This window comes from Scardinius erythrophthalmus (genome assembly GCF_964197995.2).
Source record: "Scardinius erythrophthalmus genome assembly, chromosome: 3".
Lineage (NCBI taxonomy): Eukaryota > Metazoa > Chordata > Actinopteri > Cypriniformes > Leuciscidae > Scardinius > Scardinius erythrophthalmus.
The window spans coordinates 58484104-58498427 of NC_138223.1; the positions used below are offsets into that span (position 1 = coordinate 58484104).

At 38.9% G+C, this 14324-nt stretch overlaps 1 protein-coding gene across 1 annotated transcript; it reads right to left on the bottom strand.

Moving 5' to 3' along the window:
• Positions 1 to 519: 519 nt before the first annotated feature.
• LOC308688781 (microfibril-associated glycoprotein 4-like) lies at positions 520 to 3012 on the bottom strand (the record flags this gene model as incomplete). The annotated part of the gene is made up of 4 exons (XM_081362145.1): positions 520 to 773; positions 852 to 1019; positions 1126 to 1222; positions 2806 to 3012. 4 exons carry the CDS (start codon positions 3010 to 3012, stop codon positions 520 to 522), a joined length of 726 nt encoding a protein of 241 aa, XP_081218271.1.
• Positions 3013 to 14324: the final 11312 nt, after the last annotated feature.

Here is a 14324-nt window from a genome sequence, read left to right on the forward strand (position 1 = left end):
ATTGTTTCTATAACTTAATGGGAATATTAGCCAAACTTTCTCAGAACCATTTTTTTGAGAAATACACCCTGTCCACAAAAATCCACTGAATGCAGCAAAATGTGCTGTAAAATTTTTTTTTTGATGTAAGACTTTTGCTGACAAATAAACAGGGATATCTGTGTTAAGATAAACTTACACATTGTTTATTTACATATAGGGTTGTATTTATAGGGAAAGTAAATCAGTTTATGAGCAGTTGAACTGAATTTCTCATAAATCCACATCAACACAACATGCATTTAATTGCTGGTGTTTATTGAAGTTTATTTTTGATTTGTTTCAGCTGTAGATTTAAAAGAAAATAAATTGATGAGATTACACAAAACAACAGCCATATATCCAAAGTTACCATATATACCAGGATTTACTAAGTTTCACAGTTAACAGAGGAAAGGAAATTCAAAACCTTAATTTTATTGTTTTTTTGTTTTGTTTTGTTTTGTTTTCTGGGAAACTCTGTAATGTTTCTTCAAATGTCTAAGACACACGTCTGATCTTCATGCTGATGGATTTCATACTGACAGCATAATTCTTCCAGGTTGACCAAACAACACCAATGGCGTAATGAGTGGGATCTTCCCCCCATAAATACACACCGTTGGGGTTTGTATTGTGACAGACTCTGTACCAAAATCCCCCGAGATACAGTTTGGCACAGTTCTTATCCGAGGAGTCTTGGTCTTTGTCAAAGGTGGAGAACTTCTGTCCATTATGGCCAGATAAAGAGTCGCCTGCAAAGAAGAAGAGCATCATTGAGGACATTTACTCAACTGAGTGTGATTTCTTGAATGTGAATGAAAGTGTCCTACCAGCTCCTCCATCCTTGAACCCTGAAACCTGCAGTTTATACCCGTCAGTTTCACAATCCACAGAGAAGGACGAGTACAGAGCAAAACCCTTCCTTCCAGTGAAGTCCTCTAGATCCACTCTCAGCATGTACTTTCTGTTACGTGTCAGCTGGTACATGTTCTCCAGCCCTGTTCACACACACACACACACACACACACACACACACACACGAAGAACATGTTCAACCAAACACATGATCATTCACACAAACAGACACACGCTGTGAGATCTTACCCAGCCAGTATTCGCTCTCCACATTCCCGAATCCTCTCTTGTACTGATTCCACGGCCGATAGAAATTCACACTGCCGTCCATTCTCCTCTGAATCACCTGTGATCAGAGCCGGATTAACGCAAAGGCAAACTAGGCACGTGCCTAGGGCCCGATTGGCGGGATGGGGCCCAGACAGAGGGACAAAAAAAAAAAAAAAAGTACAAATGTCCTATCTACAATTTATTTCAATATTTATTAATTCACTATAAATAGTGACGATGTTTATCTTAACCATAGACTGTTACATTACTGCAGTTAAACCAATTAATGTGTGCCGGCATCTGAAAGTATGTGTAACGAACGCATCCATCAGGTGCTGCGAGGCTAAAGCCTAATAAGCACACAAAGAAGCACAGCTCATAATGCAGGTGTGAGAGTTGTCGTCATCTATTTTGGAGTGATTGCAATGTATTCTAAATATAAACTTGTACTGTAGATCAGCGTCATTTCTGGAAAAATCATTCACCGCTTTATTACGAGTTTAAAAGAGCGCGAGCGTCATTAACGTGCCCAGACGCGACGCTTTGAATTTGCGCGTACAATGAATAACATCGCGTCGGGAGCTGACTAGTAAAAAAGCTACAAAATTAAAAGACAAGACGTCTGTATTCTAAGTTAAAAAGCCAACACACTACAACATTTTTAAATGTTTCAAATAGTCTAAAGGATCTCATATATATGGGTCTATCTTCTAAATTCTGCTGATGATTAGATTCCTGACATTACGCCAATAATTTCACTTTATATATTTTTTTCTGCTCAGTAGCGATCGTGTCTTTCTCTTCCACTTGATTTGTGTATAGCATATTTAAGGTAGCAATGCAATATAAAAGCACTTATGCTCATCTACTGAAGTGGGATTCTGGAACTGTGAATAAATTGAATAAAACAGCAAAATAACAACAACAACAATAACATCTTCATTAAACAAAAAAGAGATTACCGTAGATAAAGTTTGATTAATATGTACAGTACCGGTAAAAGTCTGGACCCATTACTATTTTTAATGTTTTTGAAAGAAGTTTATTATTATGCTCTACAAGCCTGCATTTATTTGATCAAAAATACAGAAAAAAAAATATATGTGTTAAATATATAAAAAGTGATAGTGAAGACTTTTTTAAAACAACTCTTTAATAATCAAAAATCCTGAAAAAAAGTATCACAGGTTATAAAATAAATATTAAGCACCATTTCTAACATTTGATAATAAATCAGAATGATCACGTGGCACTAAATTCAGCTTTGCATCACAGAAATATAAAGTATAGTAAAATAGAAAACCATTATTTTAAATTTTAATAATATTTCACTTTATTATTTTTCTGTTTTTTTGATCAAATAAATCCAGGCTTGATGAGCATAAGAGACTTCTTTCAAAAACATTAAAAATAGTAATGTGTCCAAACTTATGTACTGTGTAAGTAAAAATATACTGCTTTTAAAATTAAATGTTGTATAAATAAAAAGGTTAGGAATCATATTTGTTTCAAGTGTTTTTTTATTGGGGGTGGGGGGCCTCCAACATGAATTTTGCCTAGGGCCTCCTAATGTCTAGAACCGGCTCTGCCTGTGATGGGTTTATATAGAATATATGATTCATAATGTATGTCCTAATGTGTGTTTGATCACACTCGTACCGTCCATCCTCCGTTGTCTTCATCTTTCCCATCTGAGACCATGTGACAGTAAACCCAGACAGGAACGTCTCCTGCTGGATAGATGGAGTAAATCCCACTAAGCTTTTGTCCTGCTTTATAAAGGTCAGAACAGTCGGCCGGCATGTCTCCATCCTGACTGCACCCGCTCACCAGAACAACAGAGAGAAGAACCGCCAAGAACACCATCAACTACACGAGACAGACAGAAAGAGATGAACATCACACTGAAACCCTCTCTAGACATGTAGAGTTGTTGATGAAATTACTGCCATCTTCTCGGACTCTCCTCAGTAGATCACAGAAGATTGGATTTATCTAGACAAAAATAACAGAAACATTTAATTTTTTTCAATCTAAATGTCAGAATGTTCTGTGAGGTAAATGAAGAATAAAACAGTAACTCACCGTTTGTGTTGTTCAGTCTGACACAAACACTCTTCATATATCTGTCAGATTCTCAGACTCCTCCTCTGTGTTACAGAGGAAATTTACTTTACGAACACCCACATTTTGGATGCAAATGAAAAAGGCATCTGTCATCCTTGATGGAAGTTAAACATGCGGTGACAGACACAATTGTCTTTTATATATTCAGTAAATCTGACTGTATCTTTGTGATTTTAGGTTACAATTTGTAGTTTGGATTACTTCATCATGATTAATTATCATTTTGGGTGTAAATGTGGTCTGTCTCATAATCTATGTTAGACAGGCCCGGCTGCAGAATGAAATGACTGAGGGGGCATGTGAAATTGTTAAGGGGGCTTAACTTTATACCATCAATGAACAATACACAATAACTTGCTTAGTAAAAAAAGATAAGCCAGCTTCATTTATTATGCATATATTAACCCTTTCACGCTTAATTTTAATATTCTAACTGACTCTGAGTTTTTTCAAGGCGACTGTTATTTTAGAATTTAGAACGTTCCCCCTTAATGTTTCCATGGCAACGCGTCATATTTGTCACGTGACACACCGCGGATATATCGCTTTTATTTCCTTTTCCCTTTTTGATTCAAAATACTCACAAACTTGCTTATCATGTCATCAACTATCTGATAAAAAAAATGTGTATGTGAGTGTGTTTGGTCATTTAAAAACCTTTATAAATAATCTTGATCTTGATCTATAACGTGAGATGGCTGTTTCTTTGCGCCGCGTTCTGAGAATCCTGTGAGTCATCAATTTCTCCCGAAATACATGCAAGAAAGTGGAATAGAAGAATAGAGTAAACTACTTTATAGTTACTTCCACTGTGTTTGTCTGATATGATGAATAGCACACGTCGGCAAATTATATTTGAATAGATTGTTATTGCTGCTTCCACAGACATCAGTGTGTATTTTACAAACTCCAAATGTATTGTTTTACTAGTGCTTAATGTGTATTTAATTGTCTGAAACCTAAAATAAAAATTGTGAGGTTGAAAACACTGCATAGTTGTGATATATGACAGCGCTGAGCGCGTCCGACTCTGGCTCAGCGCCAACCAACGCGCGAAAGCACAGTTTGAATCTGGCCGTTATGTCACGTAACCGAACATTCTAAATCCCATATGTGGGACCGTACTCTCAGGGGCACTGAAATAAAAAAAAATCCCATATATGGGACTGTACCGCTCAAAAGGTTAAACATTTCATTTGTAACCATAAATACAAAAATGAAACTGAGGGGGCACAAATCAGATCTGAGGGGGCAATGCCCCCTTTTGCCCCCTCGTGGCGCCGGGCCTGATGTTAGATTTAATGAATGTTCACTGTTTTGTTTGACATGCTGTGCTTACAGTGATTCAGCTATATTCTGAAAACAGCTAAATTCTTATTATGATTATTACACCTGAATTGAAGTCTATGGTAGCATATAACAGTGTTTGATTAGAAGTTGTGACATTGGCACATAAATAGAGGAGAGTCTGAACATTGACCATAGTAAATTTGGAAACTCTATCTCAAACCCTATATCGCCACCAATGGGTCAAATAAAGCACTCATGTTAATGCTAATATCTTATGAACCATATGTTTTTTTGTATCTTCTACAAATTTTGTCTAGTCTGCCTAAACAATGCATAGTTTCGGAACAGTGGCAAGTACTGGACACGATATATGAAAAAAATGCTTTTTTATTGTATAATATTAATATTTTGACCAGAAATCACAAAATTGTCTCTTTAGATTCTGTGTGACATATAGAGTTGAGTTGAGTGGTACCCAATTTTCATGTCGGCCATTTTGAGCACCACCCTTTTTGTACATAAAATGCTATATTTTGGCGCCAACCTTCTCAGGCACCTTCAGGGCACTGTGGCGATAACACATGCAAACTTTAACAATGATAAGTCAAAGCATTCACAAAATATAGCATTTTATATTTTCCACACCTCCTAGTGGAAAAAAACATGTAAACATATGTTTAGAACTTTTGTTCTGACGGATCTTTTATGACCGAAACATTTCTCTAGACAAAACTTGCCATGGTTTTCCATTTTGATTTATCGCTTTAACGTCTTTTCACAAATTCTTTCAAGACTGTTTACCCGATTGGAATGAAACCACTGAAATAATAACCTGTGTGGTTAAGTTGTTAAGCTGTAATGAATTAGGAAAGAAAATTCTCTCTGCCAAAAAAAATGTTGTCAAACCTTGGGAGTGCCAAGTTTTGTAGTGCACAAAAATATAAATAGCTATAACTCTTAAACATAATAATATATATTCACAAAATTTGATGCACTTCTTTCCCAACGCCTTCCTGGCCTGGAGGACAGTCCTCAGATCCGCCTTCTCAGGAGGCTGTGGGCGAGAGCGCCGGCTAGAGCGCCCCCTGGTGGCAGCCTCCTTAGACCTTGAGTGGCAAGGGAGATACTGCCTGAAAGCTGCTGATTGCTTTTTCAACTCCTGGAACCTGTCGAGGACCGCATTAACAGCGTCGCCGAACAGGCCAGAAGGTGAGACCGGGGCATCATGGAGGACGGCAATATCATCAACTGTAGGTCCCTGCCCCTATCAAGGTCTTTTAAAATGTCTGCCTGGTAAGCCTGCAAGATATGCAGGCTTGTACCAGCCTGACACGCTGCCATATAAGCTCTGCACACCAAAGCAGATGTAGTATAGCAGGGTTTGGTGGGCAGCGCCGGGGCTTTTCTGGGATGACACAATGGCGAGGGAGAGGTACTGGCCAAAGCCTCTTCCACCCGCAGCATCATCCCATAGCCATTCTCCTTAGCCCCAACGATGTTAGCGTGAAGGCTGTGAACTGTGCTGCAGAAAGTGCTCATCAAGCTTACCTCTACCCTGCGCTTCCTGCCTTTTGTGTGGCTAACTGATGTTTAGTTTGAGCCACCACATGAGTCACAACCTCCACAAGCTCCTCGTACACTGGTGCACTCTGAAATGGTGAGCTTCCATCGAGATTCCCCACCATGATGCTGAGCACATCTACATTTGAATTGTATATCTGCAGCACCGGGCTCTCAACCCGAGCGTAAGAAGCCTTGGGGCGGGCTTCCGCACGGGGAGTGGTGGGATTGGAGTTAGCAGATGAGGACTGAGAAAGGGCCAAAGCAGTCTCAATCCCCTCTGCCAGCTCCATCTGCGAGCCCCACAATCTGAGCCAACACGGAGCCTCAATGGACGCAGGACCCGAACCGCGAGGAGTGTGATCCTAATTGCACTCTGATAGATAGTGCTTCACAGTGGCCGCAAGCAGCCCCCTCAGACCTGTTGCACTAAGAGGCGGTCCCCATAGTGTCATTATCGAAGCAGTGCGAATTCCCTCGAAAGGGAACATTGCCATTATCGGCCAATCAGGATCCAGAAGTTATAAGAAAATGTTAAAAGCCAATTGGAATAAAACGCAGTGAACTTATTTGACACTTGACCTAAGAGAATTGTGGAATAACAAATAACAAAAAATGCTGTTGTGATTTAAAGCAATTTAAATTGTTTTACATAATGTAGGCTTTCTCAGAAACAGAAGAATCTGAGACTAATATCTGCAGTTGTTTGCTGTCAAGAAATGAAACTTTAAAAGCAATTTTGGTTCAATTGTAAGTGATTCTGTTTGTTCCATTTTTAAACACTTAGCCAAAAAGAATCGCCATAATGCTACAACCAAATTATATGCGCTTTGTGGGCTTGGTTGGGCCCAATAATTGCTGCATACAGCTATATATATTTTTTTTTTTTTGGAAAATGTTCAAATGAATCCATATGTTTATTTATAATAAGTCATAATCCACATCCAGACATAACCATTTTACCTAAAACCACAAAGGATTAGGGGATTAGGATAAAGCACAAAGGATTGGGCACAAATTCCATTTCCTTCTACAGCACATCCTGGACCAACATAGACACATCAAACAAACTACAGTTAAACAAAATATATAATCGTTTTGATTCATCATAGATTAATGTTTGATTTTGATGTTTGTCATCAGATCAGCTGACTGCCATGACCTCAGAGCCCAACACATTGTTCTCCAAAACTTTTCTCTGCTTAAATCCATTTTTCCATGAGTGCTCCTGGAAGAGTTTACCAGAGATACAGTATTTTCAGTTCTCAGCATACCTTACATGTAACTGGGTGGCAAGTGTATATGTTTTAGAACAGGATAAGAAAAGCAGAGACATTTTACTGTTTAATGTTCTGTTCTGAATTATAGGCTACTTTTAAACAAAGAATATATGATGACAGAAATGCAGAAAGGTCTGTGAGGGTTTGGCTTTTATTTAATATTTTAAAGGTGGCCCTCTTGTGGTTAAAAAACAAAACTGCATGCATCATCTCCATGTAGCCTTTACAACATTTCAAATCCTTCAGTTCCCTATCAGTCAGTTACGTTCTACGTTACAGCAGAACTGATGAATTGGGATCTCGACAGACAGCCCAATCACCATAGATTGTAAACTAAATGAGCCAGTGGACATTGCCGTGTCAGATTGGTATCACGCACCCTGCTTGCACTTGCACATTCAAGCTTTTGCCTTGGAGCCGAGCGTTTCATAGATTTTGCTCTGCAATCATCCATACGAGTGTTCTACAAACCCGGAAGAAGCTCTGCAGAGAGTGTTGGTGTGACAGCGCGTCAGCGGTGGTCGCCATTTAAAGAGACGTTTCCTCTGCATTCATTACAGTTAAACTAAAAGAGTTCCTGTGCACACAGCAGCCCTCCACTAGTTTTGTGCGCTGTGCAACGACCATTCCCTTTGCACTTCAACATTATAAAAGAGCTATTTCCCTAAAAGAGCAATCACAAGTGTTATGTTGCGTCTTTTTAAAGATGTCATTTCACCCGTGTGTTTCTGGATGCTGTCGTTACCTGGTTTCAACTGACAGCCCCGATCGTTGCCTCGTGTGTCTGGGCTTAAAGGGATAGTTCGCCCATTTAAGACATGAAGTTGTATGCAATCCTTACCAGCACTATAGTGCATACACACTGCCCCACTCTGTGGTCACCTCCCTGGTCAGAGTTCTGGCCGCTGGAAGTTTTTCAAGAAAGTATTCCCGGTTAGTTTCCGGGGCCTCAAAACTGTGCGTTTTTACGTGAAAAAAATGATATGCGTTTCAAAGCTTGATTAATTTACATCACAAAAAACACTCAATTCATACCTCAGTTTTAATCGGCACTATTTTCTTTCCATTTCTATCAATCCGCGCTGCTGTCAACGTCAATAGTGCGCACGTTCCGATCAGCTGTTCCATAGTGTTTACACAATCGAATGACAACGACGTAAAAAGTTGAAAATTAACAATGGTGCAAACATGGACTGCACTACATCCTGAAACATCTAAACAGACCAGGACTTACACAAAGATCTTATTTGTGGACTTCAGTTCGACCTTCAATACCATCATGCCTGATCTTCCCACAACTGACCCAGCTCTCAATGCCAACAGACAGGCAGCAGCTTTTGAGGCTGGGGAAAGTCTCATCCAGGACCCTCACTATCAGCACTGGTGCTCCTCAGGGTTACGTTCTCTCCCCACTGCTCTTCTCGCTGTAAACTGTACAGCGCTCTCGTCACTGTAAACGACTGCACTTCAAAAGACCCTCTTCTGAACAGCAGGCTGTCTGGTTCAGTCACAACCACCATGGAGCTGAAAAGGCACAAAACAGTGGAGATGATCTCAGGAGAAACCCCCAACTCACCATCATGAACAGCACTGTGACATTCAGGTTCCTGGGCACCACCATCTCTCAGGACCTGAAATGGGACACTCACATAGACTCAAAAACGACCCAGCGGAGGTTGTACTTCCTTCGTCAGCTGAGGAAGTTCATCCTGCCACAGGAGCTGCTGAAACAGTTCTACTCAGCCGTCATTGAGTCTGTTCTGTGTTCATCTAGAACCAGGGCCGGTTCTAGACATTTGGAGGCCCTAGGCAAAATTCATGTTGGAGGCCCCCCACCCCCAATAAAAAACACTTGAAACAAATATGATTCCTAACTTTTTTATTTATACAACATTTCATTTTAAATTTAGTATATTTTTACTTACACAGTACATAAGTTTGGACAAATTACTATTTTTAATGTTTTTGAAAGAAGTCTCTTATGCTCATCAAGCCTGGATTTTATTTTATCAAAAATACAGAAAAATAATATAGTGAAATATTATTACAATTTAAAATAATGGTTTTCTATTTTACTATACTTTAAAATATATTTCTGTGATGCAAAGCTGAATTTAGTGTCACGTGATCCTCCAGAAAACTTTATAATATTCTGATTTATTATCAAATGTTAGAAATGGTGCTTAATATTTATTTTATAACATGTGATACTTTTTTTCAGGATTTTTTGATTATTAAAAAGTTGTTTTAAAAAAGTCTTCACTATCACTTTTATATATTTAACACATCCTTGCTGAATATTCCTGTTTTTTTTTTCTGTATTTTTGATCAAATAAATGCAGGCTTGTAGAGCATAATAAGAAACTTCTTTCAAAAACAATAAAAATAGTAATGGGTCCAGACTTTTTACTGGTAGCCTACTACATCAAACTTTATCTAAGGTAATCTCTTTTTTGTTTAATGAAGATGTTATTGTTCTTGTTGTTATTTTGCTGGTGTATTCAGTTTATTCACAGTTCCAGAATACCACTTCAGTAGATGAACATAAACGTGCTTTTATAATTGTTTTCATAGCTGCGTTATGGGCAGATATTGCATTGCTACCTTAAATATGCTATACACAAATCAAGTGGAAGAGAAAGATACGATCGCTACTGAGCAGGGAAAAAAATCTAAACTAATATTCGTATAGGCTATGATGTCAGGGTATTATCTAATCATCAGCAGAATATAGAAGATAGACCCATAGATATGAGATCCTTTATTTGAAACATTTAAAAATGTTGCAGTGTGTTGGTTTTTTAACTTTGAATACAAACGTCTTATCTTTTACTTTTGTAGCTTTTTTACTAGTCAGCTCCCAACGCGATGTTATTCATTGTACGCGCAAATTCAAAGCGTCGCGTCTGGGCACGTTAATGACGCTCGCGCTCTTTTAAACTCGTAGACTAACAAAGCGGTGAATGATTTTTCCAGAAATGACGCTGATCTACAGTAGCCCACACGTTTATATTTAAAATACATTGCAATCACTCCAAAATCGATGACCTGCATTACGAGCTGTGCTTCTTTGCGTGCCTATGTAGACTTTTGTACAGTCATGGGCTGGCGTTAATGTGACGTAATGTAACAGTCTATGGTTAAGATAAACATCGTCACTATTTTTAGTTAATTAATAAATTTTGAAATAAATTGTAGATAGGACATTTGTACATTTTTTTTTTTTTTTGTCCCTCTGTCTGGGCCCCATCCCGCCAATCGGGCCCTAGGCACGTGCCTAGTTTGCCTTTGCGTTAATCCGGCTCTGTCTAGAACTATCTGGTTTGGTTCAGCTACCAAATCAGACAAAAGGAGACTACAATGTACAGTCAGTACGGCTGAGAAGACTATTGGTTCCCCCCTGCCCAACCCTCCAGGACCTCCTGTACTCCAGAGTGAGAAAAATGGCTAAGTAAATCCCGCCGGACCCCTCACACCCAGCCCACTCTCTCTCTGAACTGTTGCCTTCTGGCCGGCGCTACAGAGCACTGAGCATCAGAACAGCCGGACACAAGAGCAGTTGTTTTGGCCCTCAGGCTATATTCAGTCTGGACAGTTGAAACCCTCATAACTATACATCATATATCATAACTGTCCATTTGCACATAACATCTCAAAATTCTACATGTCTAATTAACATCTCAATCTGTACTCCTGTTAATAACATATCTGTACATTCATTAAACTTATTACACTGTATATATTTTTTTCAGTCTATATTTCTCACTGTACTATATAGCATTATTTAAATTTAGTTCTTCTTTAAAATAGTGTTGTGCTAGATAACATTTTATTGTGTAATTTATTTGTATGCCTGCACTGGAAGCACCAAATTCCTTGTGTGTGTAAATATATTTGGAAATAAAGCCCTTTTTCTGATTCTGATGTGTTTCCATTAATAACCACCAAACAACAATTACTGTCAGGATCTAAAAATGCCATGAACTGCATATTCTTGAATGAGGGCTCCCTCTGTTGACGGACAACAGGGTTCACAGGCAGACTCATAGTGTGTGTCGATCAGATGAGTTTGAGCTTGGATGGCCATATGGTGTCAAATTCATTCCAGTGCACTGAAATGTCATGTTTTCTTCACATATATTCTCCAAAGCTGACAGAAATAGAGGACAAGTATATATCCATAAAGAACAAAGAACCTTTAACATCCATGGAATCTTTTCAAAAGACACTTTATAGTGGAAAAAGGTTCTTTAGATTTTTAAAAATGTCCTTCATACTAGTAAAAAATGGTTCCTTCAAGAACTGATTACTAAATGTTTCTTTGGGGAACCAAAAATGTCATCTTAATTTGGCCATGTTCATATAGCAGCAGACTATGGCTGTTGTCAGTCTGGTATTTCAGTCCTTAATACGGTTATGTTCATAAACTGTTTGATTATTTACAGGAGGGACAACCGCATTCTATTACAAACTCATTCCTGTAAATTTTAGGGCTCATTACAGCATTCTCAAAAACCCTAGGTCAAGGTCAATTTATAAAGCACATTTAAAAACGGTTGCAGGCTGACCAAACATTTAAAAGCAGCAAAGAACCGACGGAACTATATACTAAAAGCCATGGAGAAAAGATGAGTTTTGAGGCAGGGTTTGGACTCAGATAAAGTGGAAGCCGGTCTAATGTGATCTGGTGGGTTATTCCAAAGAGTGAGGCCAGACACTTCAAAGGCTCTATTTGCCCTGGTCTTCAGGCGGGTTTTGGGAATCTTAAGGAAGAATTTGCCCTCCGATATTAGTCCTCTCATGGGAGTGTGTAGGGGTGGAGTAGATTTGTCAAATAACAAGGGGCAAGATTATTAAATGATTTGTAAACAAGTAGAAAGATTTTAAACTTGATTCTATAATGAATCGGCAGCCAATGAAGGGATCTCAGAAGAGTTATTTTTTTACAAACTTCTGTAGGCGGGAGGTCTTAGATATGCAGTAGTAGAGGGAGTTGCAATAATCCAGTTGAAAAATTATTAAAGCATGGATAGCAACCTCTAGATAGCCCTCAGAAAAAAGGTTTGATTTTAGAGAGAGAGTGAAGATAGAAGAAACTTGAACCTACAACAGTACTGAATTGTTTGTCAAATGTCAGACAGTTGTCGAATTCCTCACCCAAATTACAAGGGATGGATGAATTAAAAAAAACTAAAGGTTGAGTAGATTTCGTGCCCCTGAGTTCTTGTTTTATTCTCCAACATTTAACATAGACAGTCTGGGCATTCAGAAGTTCTTACAATTTTTAACAAATTTTTAGATCAAAACCTTTACTTTGCTGTGAAACTGCTGAGGAGAGATTGAGAAGATGGCAGTAAGTTCACTGGTTTCCTTCATTGTGTCAATCACATTTTTAGAGACGATTCCACCTTGATTTCAGTGTGATGTTCATCTCTCTCTTTCCGTCTCGTGTAGATGAAGATGTTTTTGGTGGTTCTTCTCCCGGTTGTATTTAGGAGTGACTGTAAATTCATGCCATTCGACTGTTCTGACGTCTATAAATCAGGAGAAACAGTCAGTGGGATTTACACCATCTATCCAGCAGGAGACGTACCTGTCTGGGTTTACTGTCACATGGTCTCAGATGGGAAAGATGAAGACAACGGAGGATGGACGGTGCGAATGTGACTTTAGACCATCAAACACACATCAGAACATACATTATGAATCATATATTCTATATAAACCCATCACAGGTGATTCAGAGGAGAATGGACGGCATTGTGAATTTCTATCGGCCGTGGAAAGAGTACAAGAGAGGATTCCGGAATGTGGAGAGCGAATACTGGCTGGGTAAGATGCGTCGTTTTTGTTATCTTAATATCTGGAGTTTGTAAATCCACCGAGGTTTTCAGTCTTTAGTATCACACTGTGAAGTCTGAGGTCTTCATTATTTTAAGCTGTTTTGAGCATTTTAATGAATAGGTATGATTTTAAAACCGTTTCAACATGAATCAATATTAAATGTCAACACTGATGTGGTGATAAGTCTTGTAATCAGTCGTATGACTCTTTCTGTCTAGTTTGAACTTGTTCACCTGTCTTGGCTAAAAGTTGATTTCTAGAAAACTGTGTTAGTGGGCTAATAATCCATATCCAATTATTTACTTCTGTGGTAAGTAGGCATATAATAAAAGGGCTAAAGCACAGTCAGCCCGTTATTATCTCAAAATAAGCCCTTTCAGGATGATATAAGACCTCTACACTTCAGGTCAGTCCTAATCAAGATGTCAGGGTTTATTTTGTGATAAATACCGCCTGATTGTACTTTATCCTATACTTGGTGTTCATGTCCAGTGTTTTGGTTGAACATTCTTTGTGTGTGTGCGTGTGTGTGTGTGTATGTGTGCCCTTGTTTATATTACATTGTGGGGACCAAATGTCCCCATAAGAATAGTAAAACCTGAGATCACCTACATTGTGGGGACCAGCCAGCGGTCCCCACTTTTCAAAAGGCTTATAAATCACACAGGATGAGTTGTTTTGAGAAAGTAAAAATGCAGAATGTTTCCTGTGATGGGTAGGTTTAGGGGCAGGGGCAGTGTAAGGGGATAGAATGTACATTTTGTACGGTATAAAAACCGTTACGTCTATGGAGAGTCCCCACAAAGATAGTGAACCAGACATGTGTGTGTGTGTGTGTGTGTGTGTGTGTGTGAGAACAGGGCTGGAGTACATGTAGTATCAGAGTATTCCTTTCATCGTCCCTATGACTGTGCCATAGATTTACTGCCAGGTACGTCTCCGCCCAAGGGCAAGTTATATTCACTCTCTGTTCCAGAGAGGGAGGCCATGGAGAAATATATTTCTGATTCTATAGCAACAGGGTTCATCCATCCTTCCTCTTCTCCAGCGGGGGCGGGGTTTTTTTGTGGGGACGAA